The sequence below is a fragment of the Homalodisca vitripennis genome, chromosome 2 (assembly GCF_021130785.1).
Source record: "Homalodisca vitripennis isolate AUS2020 chromosome 2, UT_GWSS_2.1, whole genome shotgun sequence".
In the NCBI taxonomy this organism is placed as follows: domain Eukaryota; kingdom Metazoa; phylum Arthropoda; class Insecta; order Hemiptera; family Cicadellidae; genus Homalodisca; species Homalodisca vitripennis.
This window is the reverse complement of record NC_060208.1, coordinates 92697688-92720083: the sequence shown is the minus strand read 5'-3', so window position 1 is coordinate 92720083 and position 22396 is coordinate 92697688. Positions and strand designations below refer to the sequence as shown.

The window sequence follows — 22396 nt, the reverse complement described above, 5'->3', positions numbered from 1 at the left end:
TGTACTATATAAATACGCGGTGTATGTTCGTCTGGTGGGTGGTGTTGTTGGTGTTTCAACTTTGAGGTGGATCGAGTAGCCTCAGATTTGAATTCATCGACTTACTATACCTTGCATACAATATAAGATATTCTTCTGTTCAGTCACAGATATCACATTCTTACACGTCATATAACCTGGTGACATGAACTCTCATACCACAGTTGACACTACAACATGCAAAGTCTGTATGAAGAAAGTGTTGGACACCGAGGATGGTCTCCAGTGCGACTCTGCCTGCCAGCGATGGTTCCATATAAAATGTGTGGGAGTCACCAAAACCGAGTATTCTCAATATGCTAGTAACACAAATAAAAAATGGTACTGCCTGAGAGTTGACTGCCTTCCTCATGGTTCCAATCCTTCCCAACAACTTATTATAAAATGGATGAGTTGCTAAATAAGCTTTCGCTTCTTGCAACTAAGGATGAGGTGAAGTGCATAACAGAAGGGCTTCAAGAAATAAAAACTGATATTAATAATCTGAATACCAAAATTGATTCCCTTGAGCCTCGCCTTGGGAAGCTTGAAGGTGAAGTCCTTGAGCTAAAAACATAGCTGCTGATACAGTGCTTGATGCACCTTTCGAAAGTATTCTTGAGGAATTTAACGAGAGGCAGCGCCGCACACGCAATGCAATCGTTCTTGGTTTAAAGGAGTGTGAGTCACCATCACCTGCGGCTGTTAGGGAGCATGATAGAGGTCTCATAGAACGTATTCTGGGGTGCTGTGGACTTGCTTCATCTTTGAAGGGGACTCGGTTTTTCAGAATTGGGAAATTTACAGATAACTGTCAAGCTTTGCCTCCCGTCGGAGGGTGATGCCATTACACTCTTCCGAAGTTTTGGCGTTGGTAAGGATTCGGATAAGGAGTTGACAGATGTCTCTCTTGCTCATGATCGCACCGTGAAAGAAAGGCAGTACCTCTCCGACTTACGGGAGAAGCTTAAGGCTCGTACTGAATCAGGGGAGCCTGACTTGACCATTAAATATGTAAGTGGAATACCCAAGATAGTTAAAAAAAAACTAATTACTTCCAACGGCAAAACAAGATTAAATGTTTATTTCCAAAATGTTAATGGACTCCGAACCAAACTTCTTGACGTAAAAAATGCTTTAGCTTGCAACGTCTACGATATCCTACTACTGTGCGAAACAAACCTATCTCCAGATATATCTAACTCTGAGTTACAGCCTGTTAATAATTATATGATTTATCGTAGAGATATAAGCACGTACTCTAGCGGCAAGATTTCAGGTGGTGGGGTATTGGTGGCCATCAGTAATAGTATCCAGTCACATGAAATAATACATAATACACCCATAGTAAGTCTCTTTATTTCATTACCTAGTTACAGACTTATTCTGAACTGCGTCTACATTCCCCCGGGACAACCAGTCTCCACGTATGTATTCTGTGAATCAGTCGATGAAGTTGTCTCCTCTTCTCCGTCATCTTCATTGGTATTGGCGGGTGACTTCAACATCGCTACTTATGACACCGGTTCCTTCGAGCAGCCCTCAGGCGACCGACCGAAGAGGGAGCTTCTTGAAAATCTCTCAGAGTTGCACTCTTTGGACCAAATTAACCATGTAAGGAACTTTAGGCAAGTGACTTTGGATCTGGTCTTTAGTAGCATCAAACCTGTATCCGTCTGCAATGCTGATGACCCATTGGTTGAAGCCGACCCTCATCACCCTCCGTTATCTTTTTCTCTGCCTGTCATGAGAGGGACTCTTCCTGCTAGATACGTCACTTTCCCAAATCTTCGTAAATGCAACCTTCAAGCGGCTTCGGACATGCTTTCTGAAGTGGATCTTTCCTTCATTTATGAGCAACCTGACATCCAGGAGAATTTCAATAAAATGGCTGCAATTCTTGGCAACATTTGTATTAAATGCAGTCCTCTAAAACGAATTGGGACTTCACCCTTCCCGAAATGGTTTTCCGGGGAGTTAATTAATCTGGTGATACAGAAAAAGATTGCACATAAGCGTTATAAGCAGTCATTTCAACCATCAGCCTACTCACGCTTCTGTGCATTACGTCATGCTTGCAAGAAACTCAGTCGGACTTGTTACAGAAATTACTTGAACCACATAGAGAACTAAATCCCGCATAATCCAAACAGTTTCTGGAGTTTTGCTCGTTCCTCTGGAGAAACATCTGGTATACCATCTATTGTAACTCTTGGCGATCGTTCCTCACTCGATCTGCAGGAAAGGTTTGATATGTTCTCCGAATTCTTTTCATCTGTTTTCTCACAGCCTGCAACTGCATGTCCTCCCTTTAATTTTAATTCCACTTCTTCCTTGGCGAGTATCTCCTTCTCGGCCTCGGAAGTCTTGGAGGTCCTCAGGAGGCTCGACGTGAGGAAGGATGCCGGCCCCGATAGCATCACACCGTTCCTCCTACAACACTGCAGCAACCTCTTGGCCCACCCTTTGACCTTCCTATTTAACTCATCTATTTTGCTTGGAAAATTCCCAGATACTTTTAAAGTGGGGCATATTGTCCCAATATTAAAGGGTGGCAGCCCCTCGAAAGTGGAGAATTATAGACCAATTACAATTCTCTCTGCACTTGGGAAGGTGTTTGAAATGCTTATTCTCTCTCGTCTCAAACCATTTGTGAAGTCTCTGACTTGCCCTAATCAGCATGGATTCACCTCCTCTAGATCTACAGTAACCAATTTACTGGTATTTGAGGAGGCCATATTATCAGCAATGAGGGAAGGGAGGCAGTTGGATGTGGCCTTCGTTGATTTCGCCAAGGCGTTTGACAAAGTCGATCACTCTATACTCATATGTAAGCTGAAAGCTTATGGGATCCATGGCCCACTGCTCTAATGGCTCCATGATTACCTGCGGGACCGACGCTTGAGGGTGAAACTGCCGGGCTCTATATCCAGAGAATATCCTCAAACCTCGGGTGTACCTCAAGGCTCCTTGCTCGGCCCTTACTTATTCACTGCATTCATCAATGACCTTACGTCCATCCTGCTAGTAGAGGCCCTTCTCTTCGCAGATGATGTCAAGATCTTCACAGTAATCTCTCACCCAGAGGATTTTGCAAGGTTGCAGACTAGCCTTAATAGTGTCCTTGATTGGTGCAATACAAACAACATGAAGTTGAACTCTTCCAAGTGCTCTGTGATGTCCTTTGGCCGGTTGCGCGATCCACGCTATTTCCAGTACACCTTGGATGGCCGAGCTCTGGATAGGGTGTTCACGGTGAGGGACTTGGGTGTTACCTTCTCTGCTGTTTTCTCCTTTAACGCTCACGTGGATGATCTGTGCAGACGGGCACACAGGATGTTGGGGTTCATCTCAAGGTCGACTCGCGGCATGACGAGCCCTGTTGTTTTAAAAATGCTTTATTCTTCCTTTGTGCGGCAACTACTGGAATATGCTAGCACCGTTTGGTCTCCCTACCGCTTGACTCTCATCTGGAAACTCGAGGCTGTCCAGAGGAGGTTCTTAAGGCTGGTGGGAACGAGGCGGGGACATCAATTCAGGGAAGTTCCTCTCGCGTATCTGCAGAACGAGCTACTCCTACCAGATCTCCTAGCCAGACGAAAGGCTGCAGATGTCCTGTTCCTTGCCAAATTGCTGAATGGTCTGCTTGATTGTCCTTCTCTCCTCGCACAAGTGGATATCCGCATTCCTTCAGCTACTCGGTCGCGTGATCTGTTCGGCAGGCGTCACTCTCTGCGGGATTATGACTTTCACGGTCCCCTCGCCCGAATGATGAGGCTGGGAAATAACTTCTGCCACCTTCTCGATCTTTTTCACGACAGTGCTTCGGCCATCCGGGGAAGAGTGCTGGCATCCCTCCGCGGTCCTGTGTAGAAACACAATTACTAACCTTCACATGTTGTATGGTAATTTATTTTATTATTATGCTTGACAGACATAAAAAAGTTATTGACTACACGTTTTGGAAATGGATGGGAGCGACTAGAGAATTTATCTTTTTATACCAAACTAGCTGAAGTAGGAAGAGATGCTGAAGAAGATGATGAAAATATCTGTGCAGACACTCAACTGGAAGACCCATTGCAACTCACACGTATTTAAAAATATGTGTTCTTAGTTTTATAATCTTTTTACAAAACTAAGTAATTAAGTTAATTTAAATTTCATAAAATGTAGGTTTGATGTATTTTGTTCTGTTTAATATGTTTTCCAGGTAAAAATTTAACTTATTTCTTTATAAACTAGTATTTAAAAAGTATTATTAGAAAATTTCTTTAAATTAAAAAAAAACTTTTAATGTATATTTCTCAATTTAAAAATGTCTTTATTTAATAAAGAAATGTAAAGAAATCTTTGTGTTTTTCCAAAATATGTCTTATCCCAAGCGTTATGTTCCAAAACTTACCTTATCCATAGTCAATTCCAAAACGGGTCTTATCCAACTTTTACATAAATAATACAAATGAACTAATGAATCTAGTTAAAAAGTATTCCTTAATAGTAAATCTATAATTATTAATAATTAAAATGGTATAATACAGTGTATAAGTAAACTATTAAAACATAGTGTTACAGTTTTTTGCATTTCCCCAACAATTTTGAAAAGTGGACAAGGAACGTTTTGGAAATACAGGACTTATATATAGATAAGTACGATGAATATCCAGAAAATAAGTGTACTGAGGATCTCACGGCTGGGATTATTTTTTTCTCAATAGCGTGATTCGTTGCGGAGAGGAGGAATCAGGCTACAAGGCAGTGTAGCCAACATGTCGAAAAAAATATTTCTGGCCGCGAGACATTACATTTACTTTCCGAATATGCCTCTTAGTATTGATACTATAAACTATTTAACTGGCAAATGATGTTTTACTAAACAACAACTGCATACGTAACCCAAAACGTTCTTATAATAAATCCTTCTAATTAACTCTTTTTCACAGCAAAGGTTACGTATACTTATAGACATACTAGGCTAATTGTCAATTGGCGTTACCTTTCCTATAGTGAAGTATTTCTAATATAAGTTCATATTTCAACCGTTCTCATGAACCAATCATTTGAACACGCGGACAATAGACGTAAAAATGTTTTACTAAGTGCGTATAGGATTTCCTTATGCTTTACGAATAATTAGACTAAATGACGAAGATATAAAAATAAAAGTTGAATTTTATTGAAGTAATTCACTCAAGAGAATTTCATTTTCACTATAATCATTCTGTAAGATCTTTATATAACGCATAACATCTAACACACTCACTTTATTACACAAAGAGAATTAATGAGTTGGAACGTTCTACACAAGTAGAATATTTACTTTTTGAACACAAAGCTTTAGACTAAGTGCAACAAAGAGCTTTGTACGTATTTCAAACACTCGTAAAAGCATTAATGCAATTAGCATAAGCTAGCTTTGCGTTTTAACTGGGATCTTTTCGACACAGTATACTATTTAGTATTAATATATTAAGGTATATAAAACATCCCTGAAAAAGTAAAGCACCTAATCATAACAAAAAGTCTTATACAACGTATTTTGGAGTAAAGAGTTCCTTATTAATACCATGGAAGCTTTCAAGAAAGAAATGCTCATCATTGAGGAAAATTACCACTGAGAATTCGGGTTTGGCAGACTCGCTCAAGTTTCTAAATGGTATTGTGGAGGAGAACAACAAGCTGATGGATAGTATCTCGAAGCAACTCAGGATAATCCAGGACGAAAACTCTAAACTAAAAAAGGAAAATTCCGAGCTGCGCAGCGCTGTGTCTTAGAGTGAGGAGTATTGAACAATATTCTCGAAAGCAAAATATCGAGATTGATGTTATTCCTGAGACTCAAAGAGAAGACACCTACGCTGTACTAAATGACGTCGGAAAAGCCATCGGAGTCGAGTTGAAGAAAGAAAAGGTAGTCGCCGCTCACCGCGTTCCGACCTTCAGCAAGAAGAGGACGCCCCCAATCGTCGTGAGATTTACTTCCTACGACGAAAAGGATGAGTGGATCAATGGGTTCCAGAGAGTAAGACCTCTGATGGCTGACAAGATCAACCCCAACTTGAACTCGTCAACCAGAGTATTTGTCAACGAGCACCTCTCGCCGGAGAACAAACAACTGCTGTCGAAAACCAAGGAAGCTGCCAGAGAGAAGAACTACAAGTACGTGTGGAACAGAGACGGAAGGATCTTCGTACGGAGAAGTGAAGGGGAGAAGTGTAAGAGAATAGACTTAAGTTCTGACTTAGAAAAGCTGTGAACAGTCTAAGGGTATACAAGACAATGTTATTTTTAATTTTCTTATTGCTATTAACACATATATAAATATCTACAATGAATCGCACATTTAATTTTTTAGATCAATATTTTTTCCCCTCAGTAAACACAATAACTTAGCCTTCATTCATCAGAACGTTAGAAGCCTTAGGAAAAATTTCGATTTACTATTGATTTATTTACAAAAATTGGAACGTGAGGTAGATGTAATAATTTTAACAGAAACGTGGATTTTTAACGATGGAATAGCACATTATCAACTTCCTAATTACACATCTTTTTTCAATTATAATGAATCTTACCGATCAGGAGGAATAGTAGCATATGTTACTAATAGATTAAAATGTAGCTTAGTAGAATGTAACATGAGATCTGCAGATGTTATACAGCTGCAAATATATTTTGATAACCGTACAATGACTCTGTTCGGTGTTTATAGATTTAACAATTTCTCAGTTTTAGACTTTCTCGACGAGAGAGAACCGCACTTTGTAAGTTTGAAATCGAATTCAATAGTCATGGGCGATTTTAACACTGATATTAAAAAGACTACCGTTGAATCGGAAGCTTACCTCTCTTTATTTTACAATAATAGTTTTAGCTCATTGATAACAGATTGCACGAGGTCGACCTTCGAGCACTCTTCATGTTTGGACTACGTATTTGTAAGAAATAAAAATCTATTAAAATTAAAATCAGGTATTTTTCAACTAAATATAACTGACCATAGTTTAATAGCACTAGTAATGAACAATCATAATATCTATAACTTATCAAATAATGAACAAACAGTTATTAAGAAAGTTGGTTTTGATGATGCGAAATGCTGTTTGTTAAACACTAATTGGGACAAAGTGTATAACACTGACGACACTGACATAGCGCTTAGCATATTTTATGATATATTAAATGGATGTATAATTTCGAACCAGAAAACCAAAATTATTTCTAAAAAATTTAAAAAGGCAAAGTTTAAAAGTCCTTGGATAACCGAGCTAATTCTGAAAAAGTTAATAAAAGGAATAAGTTATCAAAGATTTTAAAAACAAGACCATACGATACAGTTTTAAGTACTTACTTTTCGAAATTTAAAATTGATCTTGATGTGGAAATAGAGAAAACTAAGAACAATTATTACCACAATTTAATTCATATTAATGCAGGAAACTCTAAAGAGCAGCGGAAAATAATAAACAGTCTAATTGACAAAACTGATAAGAATCTTAATCTTAAGATAATGCTAGAGGATGGTCGCATTGTTGAAGATCCGGAAACGATAGCCAACGTATTCAATGAGTATTTTGTGTCAATCTCCCAACAACTGATAACAGGCCCCCCTTATCCCCCCGCCCACTCACTGATACCCTCGCTCATTGTCGCCGACAATCTAACACTATATTTTTGAGCCCAGTTAGGCCTACTCCTTTAGAAATTTCAAACACAATTAACTCATTAAAAAATAAAAAATCTACTGAAATAGACAATATTTCGGTACAGTTCATAAAATACGTAAAAGACACTATCTCACACGTACTGAGTTACATTGTTAATCTGAGGTTTGAATCTGGCAAGTTTCCTACTCAGTTGAAACAAACTATTGTAGTTCCTATTTTCAAAAAAGGCGTTAGGGAGCAGGTGAAGAACCACAGACCGATTGCTCTTTTGTCTGTAATATCTAAGGTGTTTGAGAGATGTATGAAGTCTAGGCTAATTTGTTTTCTCAATAAAAATACATTTTTTCTTCTAAACAGTTTGGATTCACCAAAGGTAACAGTACCGAATCTGCAATCTTAACTTTCATGGAGGGAATTTTAAATGGTATAAATAATAACAGTAAGGTCTCAGGTTTATTCGTTGATTTCTCTAAAGCATTTGATCTTGTTGATCACGATATTCTTTTAAACAAGATGGAGTGTTGTGAGTTCAGAGGAAACGCATTAAATTGGTTTAGAAGCTTTTTGACGGGAAGAAATCAGCAAGTTAAAATTAAAAATTGTTTAAGTCATTCAAAGCCTATATTGCAAGGTGTACCACAGGGGTCTGTTTTGTCAGCAACCCTGTTCATAATTTTCATGAATGATTTATTGACTGTACCCTTTCACGGAAAAATCATAGCTTTTGCGGACGATATTGCCCTTCGATACGTACAGCGATCATGGCAAATAATTTGGGAACATATTAATGCAGAATTACAGACTATAAGCTCATGGTGTACTAATAACAAAATGATAATTAACGCTGATAAAACTAATTTTGTAAATTTCGACCTAAAACAGTTTTACTTTAAAGATACACTGAAATTTCACAATTATTATTTTAATTGTACCAGAACTCAAAATTGCCTCTGCCCAGAAATTAAACAGATAGGCTAACACATGTTAAATATTTAGGTGTAACTTTGGGTGAAAATGTTTTATGGAAACAACATATTAATCAGTTACAGGCACAATTACGTAAGAGCATAAGAACATTCTATTTTTTACAAAATCTCTTAAATGACGAACAACTCCGAGTTTTATATTTTTCCTTAATTCATTCAAGATTGATATACGGTATTGAGGTCTGGGGAGCAGCTGGCAATCTATCACTGCAACCAATAGAAGTAATTCAAAAACGTTTTGTAAGAATAATCACACGTAATCCTCATAGAGAATCCTCCATACCTTTATTCCGAGTAACTAACATCCTCCCTCTCATACACCTTTTTATATTTAAAGTTTTGAAAATATTCTACATCCGAAGTGGAAATGATGGAAATAAACAATTTCAACTCTACACTCGTGCTGCTACCAACTCTGTTTATATAAGACCAAAAATAAATAAAACTATGTTCGGAAAAACTTTTATTTATATAGGCCCAAAGGTTTTTAACATGTTACCCCACAGTATTAAAAAGTCCAAAAACTTGAATTTTTTCAAAAGAGAAGTTAAAAGACGGCTACTAGAAAAAGAAGACAAAAAAGTTTTTTTTTTGAGATTCTGTACTGAAGTGTTAATGTTGTTAGGAAACCTGAATGCAATTATTCTTTTGTTTTATATTTTACACTACTGTATCTTGAACTCTTACTATACACAAAAATATATTAATTGTATTGTAGAATACGTAATTTCTGGGTTTGTAATAATGTTTTGTTGCTAAGTGTACTTTAGTATTATTATTTATTTGTATGTTATTTTTATTTAATTACGAACACTGCGGTGGACCGCTAGGATTTAAGTTTTTTAGACTGTAAGAGACGTTTTTTGGTCAATTTCGTTTTGTGCTAGCCATCTCTACTTGATTCGATGGCTAGAAATTCCGAGCCAAATCTATATTGTGTACATAAAACTATGTAAATAATCGAAGGAATAAATTCATATTCTATTCTATATTATATACTTGCAAAGTTTTATAGGTTATTGGTTTCATTGATATTATATCATTGCAGAACGAATAATACCAATAACCTTATAAAACTTATCAACAATTTAAGATCGTTTACTTCAGTTTTAGAAGTAATTAGAACATAAAACTTTTCTGAAAAACTAGTATTTTATATCACAATAGAAATTTAAGTAAGGATAATTATTTGTATGTTTGGCCATAGTTAGTTTCTGTGTCGTAAAATGCGGTGGGAAGAAGAGAGAGCTAGATGCTGGAGATGTTATATGTCAGCTCACAAGAGGCTGGTTGTCTGCATGGAGTCCTAACACCGCTGGGACGCAGAGAGCAGAAGAGCTATATCTAAGGAGCATTAAGACGAAAATACGAGTTTAAGTTTAGCAAATACATCTGCCTAGCTGGAGTCATTTTATATCAAAACACCATCCATAAGGACTATGATAAGTAGGCCTTTAATAAATGCAAATATACTCAAAGATGTATATAAATTTAGCTAAGCGAGTCAATAATACTTTAATGTCATAAAATTTGTATACGTAAAAATAAATATTGGCTTTTGTTGGTAAACATCAAGAGTTACCTGTGAAAGTTTTCAGGAGTATTAGTACATTATAATAGAGCATGAAAAGTATAAAATAAATAGTCTATGGTAAAATTCGGTTCCAAAATTTTATTTTTTGTTTTGTTTTTGTATTGTAGTATACAATATAGCTAATCGGAAACTGGTATATTTTGTCATGTATTACATGTATCTGTTTTTAAATTCATCAATATATGTTCTAAAAGCTTTAAAATTTGATTTTTGAACATTTCTCTACAAATAATATATTTGTTTTCAATTGCTATTTCTATCAATATTATAAAATATAATTCGTGTCGTAATAAAACATGACTGCGTCAAACAACTTAACATAAACACGTGTTTTTATATACATTACAATGTATGCGTGATTACGGCAATGCGAATAAATAACGCTAAGTGCAGATTAATAATAAAACTAATGGATATATACGGTAATCATTTATGCGTTAATTGAGATAGTAATGAATTTATTTATTTATTAATCTTAGGTGATACTTTGACGTTAAGAGTTAAAATATATTCAGCCAATAAAATCGAGGTATATTTATTTATTTATTTACTATATCAATACACGAACACACGTGCGTGCGTTCGTGCGCGCGCGCGCGTGTGTGTGTGTGTGTAGGCCGGTTTGCGATATGTTGCCACGTATTCTGGAAATGGTACTAGATAAGAAAGAAATCCTGTTATTATAATTATATAATATCTTTTTTGGTTTGTTCGAAAATTGTATAATATTTATCATATAAATAATAGAACGAACTAAACTTCTTTCTGTTCTTTATTTGTGTATGTATTAATACCTGTATTAATATCACTGTGATAAAGTAAGATGGCTACCTAGCATGTTATTACTTTGCTTGTCCATTTATTAATGAGTATTAATTCTGGTTTTCTTAAGGTGATCAAGTTATAATTTAACTGGGACCATTCTACCTACTGTGAGTTTTGTGTCTTGTTATGTGTCGTTGCGGACTAACTGTCTCATAAGGAGCTAGCACCTTATAACTTTCAACCCTATCTCCACAACTACGACATTTGAACCATTGCAGACACGTAATTCCATTCCGTGATTCCTGTTGTCCAATCCACTGGAGAGAACTGAACAGTTCAAACGACCAGCTCCTTTTTTTCGCCATAGAGGAAGACTTCCGTGGAGACTATTCACAGCCCTCCTAATACATCGTCGGTCTCGGACAACTCACTCCAAGCAATATTTTATTGGACTGTTTATATGTTTATGTATTTATATGTTTATGTATTTATATGTTTAAATGTGTTTGGTTCATTGTTAAGTTAATTATTGTTGTGTTTATGTAAATTTATTAGTTTTGTTACGATCACCGTCATATTATCCTTATACTTGTGTACAATATTTTCTCGCCTTTATTAAGAGTTGTTAGCTTCCTAAACCTACTACAATAATTCATTAATATTTTCATGTACGTCTCATGTTAATGGACCCGATCCCTTTTTCTGTTCTTATAAGCGCTTGCTTCACTGACACCACACAATAACAGAAAGTCAGATAATACAAAGTATCACTCATTCATCACTAACCTTACACATTTCTTCGAGTTGATACTGAAAGAATGTCGAAGAGTAGCAACGACATATGCCCCTGTTGTATAAAATTTGTAATTGACAAAGGTATACAGTGCGATGGCGAGTGTCCTCGCTGGTTCCATCCCGAGTGTATTAAAATGAGCAATGCCGACTACATCTCATTTGCTAAAGACAATAACAAGAAGTGGAACTGTAATAGAGCGGATTGTAAACCGCACTGCGGTGATCCTCTCGGAGAGTTGTCGTCAAATGTTGCGCTACTGCTGTCACAAGTGGCAACTCTTGCCACCAAAGACGAATTTAAATTGGAAATGAATCTAATTAGTGTCAACATAGAAAGATTATCTGCACAAATTGCCACATTTGAACCACGATTGGAGCAAGTCGAGACTAAGATTGCGGCTTTAGAGGAGTCCCTTGCTAGGATCGATGAGAAAACGTCCAATGTGTCTGACATAAATCAAGAGAATATAATATCAGAAATGAACGACAGATCACGCAGGGCGAGAAATGTCATCATGTACAAGGTGCCTGAGGCGAATGGTAATAACGCGACCATCAAAAAAGAGCACGACGACTTGAAGATAAAAACTATCCTTTCAGTCGCTGGTCTGGCCTCAGATGACCTTGTTACTTTCTTCCGCTTGGGGAAAGGCTCCAAAAACATTCGGCCCATTAAGTTAGTTCTAAGAAATAAAGATATCGCTATTGAACTTCTGAAGCGATTTAATTCTAGGAAGGTCGTAAGCAAGGACCCAACCCTGTCGGAGGTGTCACTGGCTGGTGACAAGACCCATGATGAACGCAATTACCTGGCTAAACTGAGAAAGGAATTAGAGACTCGCACAAGCAAAGGCGAAACGGGTTTAACCATAAAATTTTTCAATGGTACACCCAAAATAATCAAGAACCAAAAAAACTAACATTCTCCAACGGCAAATCGATGTTAAAACTCTACTACCAAAATTTGAATGGCATCAGATCCAAACTCGATGAATTTAGAACCTCTTTAGCAGCATGCTTGTATGATATCCTTATGCTCACGGAAACGAATCTGTTTTCTGATATAGGCGATGCAGAACTGGGATTAACAAATTACAACGTCTACAGACGGGACAGATCCGTCCTTACCAGTGCAAAGGGGAGTGGCGGAGGTGTGATCGTTGCTGTCAACAAGAGATTTAACTCGGGAATGGCAATGCCTGGTACGCTCCTTGGCTTGGAGACGGTCTTTGTTTCCATCAATTTGTCACATAATGTAAGACTCCTTATAAACTGTGTTTACATTCCCCCAAACAAGCCTCTCCAAGTTTACACGGATTATTGCCGGGCAGTCGAGGAGGTGGCTGGCTTCGGGCAATTTCAGGAGATAATCTTAGCCGGAGATTACAATATTCCACTCGTCGACTGGACCGTGAAAGACCCAAGCCTTTATACGGCTTCGTCACTCATACTCTCAGAAACTGCATGTCTGCTAAACTTGTACCAGTATAACTTTGTGCCTAACAATAGGGGGGTGTTTTTGGACTTGGTATTTGCCTCGTCAAACATCGAGATAAAGGAAGATACACTCCCCCTTGTGCCAATTGATGTTCATCACCCAGCCTTGGACATAACCCTCTACACTGGCATTACTTTTCAATCTACTAAGAAAATATACTTGCCTGACCTTTCTAGGTGCAATTTTGACAGCGTCTTCTCAGATCTCCTATCATCAGGAGTCATGCAAATGGATCTAAATCTTCCCGATGCAGACACTAATGAGCTTTTCGATGCTTTTTGTAAGTCACTAAAAACTATTATCCTTTCCCATACACCAAGTAGGAGAATCGGTTTCACTAAATTTCCCTGCTGGTTTTCTACCGAGTTAATCAATATTGTCATTGAGAAGAAAAGGCTGCACAAACGCTACAAACAAACGCTGGATTTACGTACCTACTACGAGTTCTCAAGAATTAGAGTCCAATGTCGCCAATTATCTACAACTTGCTACAACAATTATGTACAATACGTACAGGACTGTATCCCGGCTAACCCCAGGATCTTCTGGAGCTACTTGAGAAATTCTAGAAGGAAAGACACGTCCCAAGCCACTATGGTGTATGATGGAAACTCTGTCTCTGATCCACAGGAGGTGTGTGAGGCGTTTGCCACGTTCTTCTCTTCTGTCTTTTCTCACACTACAGAGCAGGTTCGTAACTACCAGTTCTCATCTCCTTTTACCTTAAACGGTCTGCTATTTGCGGAGGATGAGGTCTTTAAGGCTATGGGAGGGCTTGATGGGTCAAAAGGATGTGGCCCAGACATGATCCCTCCAAGGGTTTTGAAATATTGCAGAGTTCTGCTATGTGGACCTCTTACCGCCATGTTCAACAAATCAATAAGTACTGGTACATTCCCTGACGTGTTGAAGGTTGGCTATGTGATTCCTATCCACAAATCAGGACACCATGAGAACGTTGCCAACTATCGGCCCATCGTTATCCAACCAGCGCTGGCAAAACTATTTGAGAAACTTATATTAGCCAGGATCAATCCACTATTCAAAAACGTATTGTGCCCTGAACAGCATGGATTCACTTCGGGAAGATCGACGGTTAGTAACCTTGTGATTATCCAAGAGGAAATCGTTGGAGCTTTTGCGGTTAGAAGTCAGCTTGACGTTGTCTATATCGATTTCTCCAAGGCCTTTGACAGGGTGAGCCACAAGCATCTGGTTGCCAAATTGGAGGCCTATGGAGTGATTGGCCCCTTGTTGAGATGGTTCGCCAGCTACCTGTGTGGTCGGAGGCTGATGGTCAAGTATCTCGGTTCACTTTCTCGTGAGTTTATTGCAGCATCAGGAGTGCCTCAGGGGTCACACCTGGGACCTTTGCTTTTTGTATTGTTCATCAACGACATTGGCAAGAAGATGAAGACAAAACACCTACTGTTTGCCGACGATGTCAAGATCTTCCATCACATCAGAGCCCAGAGTGATTGCGCGGATCTCCAGAGAGAACTGACGGCTGTCGAGGAATGGTGTCAGCAAAACAGCATGAAGATAAACATCGACAAATGTTCAGTCGTTACTTATTACAAAATAAAGAACCCGATTAACCATGACTATTACTTGGCGGGGAAAGTATTGGTTAGTCGTGCTGACGTCAGGGACCTTGGGGTGGTTTTTACCCACGATTTAAGATCAACACACCATGTTAATGACATTTGTCTGAGGGCTTCAAGATCGCTGGGGTTGTTGAGTCGAACCTCCAGATTTATGACTGACTTGCGGACTTTGAAGGTGTTGTATTGTGCCAACGTCAGACCCATCCTTGAGTACTGTAGCGTGGTGTGGACACCCAACCAAGTGGGCCTCGTGAAGCAGATGGAGAACGTCCAAAACAGATTCCTGCGGCTTGTTGGGTGTCGAATGGGTTTTCCCTTTAGGCTTGTCCCCCTTAACGAAATAAAAGGGCTGCTGGGTCTTCACTCCCTTCAGTGCAGGAGGAACTCTCAGGATGCACTGTTCCTATACGGGGTCATAACAGGACTGGTGGATTGTCCAGCCATCCTTGGCCACATAGGATTACGCTGCTTCAGAGGAACTAGGTCTAGGGACTTATTCGAGAGAAGAAGTCTGAGCAGTAATTACGAATGCCACAGCACGATGAACAGAGTCCAAATCCTAGGAAATAAAATCGCTCCACACTTGGACTTTTTTACGGCGACCAGAGGTTCATTCAGAAAGGACCTCAATAATGTTCTATGTGATGAAAACATGCCTTTTTGACCTAACAGAAGTTAACACACACACACACACCCGTGAATCTGTGACCTGATACCTGATACCTTACTATTGTTATATTATTTTAGGATTATTTATTGGGGTTAATGTTAATATTTAAGTTGTTGTCTTATCTAATGTTTACGCTTACATGTAATTATTGTTATGTTATATTATATATATTATAGTTATTGTTTATTATATTATTTATGTATATATTGTTATATTATCATGTTATTATTGTTGTTATTCTTATTGTTTCACATTCATTTGCTGTTAAATAAATTGTATAGTAACTGATTGGTTGTGACAAAACTTATAAAGTTATTGAATATATTATTGGTCTATTATGACCAGTTAATTATATGCTTGAGCATTTTGTCAGAACCGGAGTTTTCTAGTAAATCAGTGATCATTTTTGCGCATAGAGTTCAGATCATATATTAATCAGTATATATTAATATCAATGTATTTAATTTCTTATTGTAAATCGTAGCCTGGTAAGTTTTTTATATTTATTATTTGTATGTTTAAGTTATTTAGATTAAGATATGGAAATTGTATAATGGATTTGCCGTTGGAAGTGAAAAATAAAAAATAAAAATAAAATAAAAAATACCTCTACGAAGGGGATAGATTCCAATCCTTTCAACGTTGTTTTATACCTTTGTCTTACCATACATCGTCAGTAACACAAATTAACTTACATTAAAGGCAAAGCCAAAATAAATATATAATACTCTTTTTTTTTTTTTTTTTTTTTTCCTTTGGGATATTGGGGTGGATTCCTAGATCCTCACACGTCAACCTGAGCTTATTGTGTGCCCCTTTGATGTTAGAGGGGTAAGCCTATCTTCGTGCCCTTAATTAGGCTAAGAAGCTTTTCCCCGATACTAGCATCTGGTTCGTCGCCTGGTTGTTTATCACCGAAAAGAGCCCTTCTCCTTGCTCCCAGTCTCTCACAGTCCAGTATTATGTGTTTTGCAGTCTCTTCAGACTTATTGCAGAGTCTACACTCCGAGTCCTCATTTCGTAAACCTAGAGTGTTTAGGTGTTTCCTGAAGTGGCCGTGTCCAGTGATCAAGGCAATCACTTGCTTAACCCGATCCCTCCCCAGCCCCATCAGCCATCTGGTGAATCCGGAGCTAGAATCGGCAAGCAGTCTTTTGCCGAGTGCTTGTCCTTGGTGACTCTGCCACCGCAAGCGGTGTGTCTTCCTGGACCATTTGTTTATACTTTGATAAGCGGCTGACTTGCTTATACCACAACTCGGTTCTGGACCGGTGTATGGCATGCTTGCTCCGCTTTTGGCAAGCCTGTCGGCGCATTCGTTGCCACCTATGCCTGTGTGGCCCGGTACCCAACCAAGACGCACACAGTTGCGTGATCCAAGCTTGCAGAGAGTGTTAAAGCACTCCCACACAAGCTTGGATGAAATGCTGTTGGAGTCAAGAGCTTTAAGAGCTGCCTGACTGTCTGACATTATACAGATGTTCATTTCCTGGTACCTTCTGGTGAGGCCTAGGTTGGCACAGGCTAGGATACCATAGATTTCGGCTTGAAATATGGAGCAGTTCCGACCCAAACTGCCGCTAAGGGCAGTTCTAGGGGATTGACTAAACACTCCATATCCAGTTCTACCCTTAATAAGCGAGCCATCCGTGTACCAGACAAAGCTCTTTCTTATTGTTGGGATGTTATCTTGCGATTTCCACTCATCTCTGGAGTAGAAGTCAAAAGAGAATGGCTTATTGAATACGAACTCCGTTCTCATTGTGTCGGAGACCATTTCGAGAATAGCGCTTGGGTTTACAGCTTCAGTGATGGCGCCATGGCTCGCGTTAGACGCGCCATTCCTCCACAAGCCAGCAACCATCAGCCGATAAGCTGACTTACGCGCTTCAGCTTTTATATGAACATCAAGAGGTAGAAGTCCTAAAGCCACCTCGAGGGTCGCTGAGGGACTGCTCCTGAATGCTCCGGTTACAAAGATTGCGCCAAGCCTTTGTAAGCTTTCAAGCTTGGCTTTGGCAGTTACCTGATTCACCTTTGTCCACCAGACTAATGAACCATAAGTGATTTGAGGCCTTACAACTGCTTTGTAAAGCCATAGTGCTATATGGGGTTTTACGCCCCATGAGATTCCTGCAAGTCTCCTGGACGTCATGAGCGCCCACTTTGCTTTGTGCAGGATATTATTAAGATGATCATTCCACGTAAGCTTATGGTCTAGAGTCAGTCCTAAATATTTGACTGTCTTTGACCACTCCAGCTGAGTGGATGCGAGTTTCAGCCTAGAAAGAGACTCTAGGTTCTTTTTTCTAGTGAATGGTACAACTACTGTCTTAGAGGGATTTACTTTCAGTCCCTCTCCCTGACACCAGTTGTGTACATGTTGAAGGTTGGTATTCATGATATCAACAACAACATTTGTGTATTTTCCCTGTACCATAAGGACTATGTCGTCTGCATATCCTTGGACATAGATTCCGTTGTTAGTAAGGTCCTCAAGTAGACCATCTACTACTAGATTCCACAGTAGAGGTGACAGGATGCCTCCTTGAGGACATCCCCTTGTGGGTGCGATCACAAGCGATACTTCATTGAGATCGGCCCTGATCCGTCTGGAGCACAGCATGGCCCTAAGCCACCGGCACAGAGCTGGCTCGAGGCCACGTCGCTGTGCTCCACTTACCATTGCAGTGAATTTGGCATTGTCGAAAGCTCCTTCAATGTCTATGAAGGTGCACAATGCCAATTCCTTGGCGGACAGGCTATCCTCAATCCTACTGACTAATTGGTGCAGTGCTGATTCACAGGATTTGCCTTGCTGGTATGCATGTTGGTTGCGATGAAGGGGAGTGTCTGAGAGAACTCCCTTTCTCAGGTGCCTCTCCACCAGTCTTTCTAATGTTTTCAGTAGAAACGAAGATAAACTGATGGGACGAAAAGATTTAGGGACAGAGTAGTCCGCTCTCCCTTTTTTAGGGATGAAGACCACCCTGTTGAGACGCCAGACTTGTGGTATGTACCCATAGGCTAGGCTCGCCCTGAATAGTTCACATAGAAGGGTAAGGAGATTCTCCGGCCCTTGTTGAAGCAGGGCCGGAAAGATTCCATCCCCTCCTGCAGATTTGAAAGGGGCAAATTTAGAAATTGCCCATTTGGCTTTAGAGAGAGTGACAATCCTTCTGGCAATGGCCCAGCTACCACGACAAGCTCTTGGCCGTGAGCCTGCCTCGTGATTACCAGACGTTCCAGTGTCGTCATTCTCAAAGATACAATCAGGGAAGTGAGTCTCAAGGAGAAGTTTGAGGCTATCACTAGACCCGGAAGTGTGTTGACCTCCCTGGGACCTTAAAGATCCCAAGTGACCGGTTGGACTTGAGGCTAGCAAGCGTTGCAGTCTAGCTGCCGCGCTTAACTCATTTGCCTTCTGTGTAAACTGCCTCCAGGAACTTTGTTTTGCTTTTTTGATTGCTAGGCTGTATTCTGTTAGAGCTCTATGATAGGACTCCCAGATACGGCTCCTTTTGCATTGATTGTACAGCTTCCTGACATTAGCCCTTTTGCGAGCGAGGTCTGCAGTCCACCACTTACTATTGGTTCGACTCTTCCCCCGTCGCAATGGGCAATTGTCATGGAAGCTATTGATTATAGCATTCTGCAGGTCAGAAGCTATCTGATCTATGTCTGTGAAGCATCGCACCCTTCCGCCTACCGATCCCAACTGTGACTGAAGGTCAGACTTATATCCCAACCAGTCAGTCCTCCTGGGATTACGATAGAGGACCTCTGCAGCCTCATCTTGCAAGTTAAAGAGGATATACCTGTGATCCGATAATGAGGCCTCTTCGCTTACGTGCCACTTATCAACCATTCCAAGTATTCCTTGTGTGCAGATTGTTATGTCAATAACTTCTTGTCTAATTCGTGTTGCGAACGTAGGGCGGTTACCTTTATTACATATAAATAGGTCCCTACTTAGAAGAAATTGTAAAAGTGCCTCACCTCTAGGGTTAGTGTTGGTGCTGCCCCATCCAGCAGAGTGATGGGCGTTGGCGTCACAACCTAGAAGAAGTTGTTGACGTCTGGCTTGTGCTTCTTCCACCAGGAGCTCTAGGTCTCTTGATGGAGGGAGTTCCCTGGCATCATATGGCAAGTATACGGAGCCTACAATTGTGCTCTGCACTATACCTCCATTCTTCCAGGTCAGTGTATAATACTCTTAACACGTAGGTTCGAAACTACAATTTGGCTACAAACACTGTTAGTTTAATGTACATTCTCGTTGTTTTTATGAAAACTGGGTGGTTCGGTGGCGTAAGTTTTAACATACAATTCTTATGAACTGCAACGGAAATCTAACAAAATTTTGGGGCCAATGATTCAGGAGGTTTTTTTACATTATAGTTAGAGTTTTGTTGGTATTATGTTTGATTTTATGACCAGAGAAATAATGAAAGCATCTGATTTAATTTTAGCTAAATCAAGTGATCAAGTAATAAAGAGAGGGATATTTTTTCAGGAAAACCGATTTAGGTAACAGTTTATAACTGAAGTACTATGTCTCTTAAAACTTTTTTGGAAGAGAGGGAGTTTCTTAGATATCACAAGTTACAAGTCAGTGTTGACCGTTAGAACGAAAGTCTATTTGTATCTACAAAGTTTGAAACAGAACCGCCAAGTTCTCTCTTTCCACACTCCAAAAGTGCCCGAATAAACCTTACTGCTCCTAAAAAATGAAAATTTTTCATATTTATGTCTGAAACTGAAAACTTGTAAGAGGTTTGTCCTCTCTAATAAGAGAGGTCCAATATATTGGCGTCGTGGGAGTAAAATGTATTTTACATTGTTCCTCAAACTGACAACAGTTTCTATGAGGGCTTTGACTTAGTTACTTCTTTGTAATGTAGCATATATACATATTAGTAAGTCTTAATATTTACTAACAATTTAAAATACACCGCTCTCATACTTGTACAAGTGCTTTCCATGATAATGTTATAGAAATACGCTTCCAGTTTTGTGTATTTTAAAAAGAATATTATATGTTACAATTGTATATATATGAGGACTGATTCCAACAGTCGGAGACAGAGGTTTGTTTCGTACCTGATTTTCGGGAGCCCTTTCGGAATTTAACAAAACACCGTCTTGTTTTTCTAAGAATTGTTTGTAAGATGGTAAATTCAAGAGTTTTATTGACGTTTACAACGTCTAAGAATTTTCAATTTGCTAAAACTTTTGTTAATGTTTTTTAACCATATATTTGACACATTTAAATCAAAGCTTTGACAATTAATGTATACAATGCTGTTGTGGTCATGCTATGAAAAAATCCAATAAATTGAAATGCTGAAATTACACACAAGAACCAAGTAAATCATTAGAACATTAAGATACTATGTAAATCAAAGAACAACATTAACTAAACTATAGTAACTTAACAAGTGGAAAGTATGCTTGAAAAAGCTTTTTTATACATTACCGTCTAAGAGGATGTACACAAGTTTAAGATAGTTTCATATATACAGATTCAGTTTCTGAAATATATTAATTTGGATCTTAACATATTGTATTATTGTTTTCAATATATTCATTCCTGTATTTGGTCAATATTTATTGTTTCTGACACTACTTTATTCTCTTGTGTGATTTTCGTGTTTAAAAATACTCGTATAGCCAGTGAAAATTACCAAGTTATAAAGTTGCAGCTTAAACCATGAGAAACATATATTTACCATTATTCATGAACAATATATGTCCTATAATGTCCGTTAATTTTAAAAAACAATCGCCCCTAAATCACGTAATGTACGCTGTGTTACAATCAATATTATGTTAATAAAATGAGAAAAGAAAATATTGGGTAGTTTATGTGTCATACAAACTTATTTTTTAAACCTTTTTGGATTACAGGATGATTTGGGAGTTTTAAACGGTTTTGGAATTTAAGGAAAGCAATTCAACATTTTAAACTGAATTTCTACGGCCTCCCATTATAACCATGACAAGATTTTTATATTTTTATTCCATGTAAAATAATCAAAATTCTTGGCATTTTTATCATATATCAGTTAATTATAATTGATAATTAGAAACTAACAAGGCTACATCACAATTACTTATTGTCACAATTTATTCAATCAGTTACTTAAAGTAAGTATGTTGCTACATATATGTATGCACTTTATATTTTAGCTGTTAATACCATCAAATGTATCCGAACAACCTTAAAAAAATGCAATTTCGCATGTTATTGGATTTGGTGCCGCATACCAGTAGGATAGCGCTGAAATTTTAATGATGAATACTCTCCAGAAGACTTCATTTTTTAACGTTTAATACGTTACATTGACAATCAACTAAACCCCTATTAACCAAATTTTCAGGTTAACCGCATCAGTTTAAAACTATTGTTTTAAATATTTTCCATGATAGGTAAATAACAGCATTTAATATATTCAGCACTACGCATAACTAATTTGAAATGCATTCACAATGCGTTATCTTGGATTTTATGGGCAACACATGCTTCAAACCAGGCAAAAAAGAAAAATAATCTTGTTTAATGCACTTTCCATTAAACACGTTTTCTTAACAAATGAAGACAGTTTGATGTGTTATTTCGTATTTTTATTCCTCCAAATCACAAATTTCATATTAGTGATTTTCTGATGTAGCATGCATCTTATAGAATGTTGATTTAAAACGAAAGTAATACTATTAAAAGTGTGTATATAAGTGTCATGAGTCTGATATAAAACATCTTAATTTAGAGAATAAATGCCGTAACTAAACAAAT

The 22396-nt window shown here is 38.4% G+C and overlaps 2 protein-coding genes across 2 annotated transcripts; both read left to right on the top strand.

Moving 5' to 3' along the window:
* The first annotated feature begins 3165 nt into the window (after positions 1 to 3165).
* LOC124355720 lies at positions 3166 to 3891 on the top strand. Its single transcript, XM_046806879.1, has one exon. The coding sequence runs from the start codon at positions 3166 to 3168 to the stop codon at positions 3889 to 3891; it is 726 nt and encodes a 241-aa protein (XP_046662835.1).
* A 154-nt stretch (positions 3892 to 4045) lies between these two features.
* Positions 4046 to 6274, top strand: LOC124355719. The gene is made up of 2 exons (XM_046806878.1): positions 4046 to 4111; positions 5825 to 6274. The coding sequence occupies exons 1-2, from the start codon at positions 4046 to 4048 to the stop codon at positions 6272 to 6274; spliced, it is 516 nt and encodes a 171-aa protein (XP_046662834.1).
* Positions 6275 to 22396: the final 16122 nt, after the last annotated feature.

Bases quoted from the DNA above. Each gene is read 5' to 3' on its own strand.
- LOC124355719 (XM_046806878.1), top strand. From the start codon at position 4,046: ATGCTGAAGAAGATGATGAAAATATCTGTGCAGACACTCAACTGGAAG. The intron at 4,112-5,824 runs GTATTTAAAAAT...TATTCTCGAAAG, and splicing joins AGACCCATTGCAACTCACAC to CAAAATATCGAGATTGATGT.
- LOC124355720 (XM_046806879.1), top strand. From the start codon at position 3,166: ATGAAGTTGAACTCTTCCAAGTGCTCTGTGATGTCCTTTGGCCGGTTG.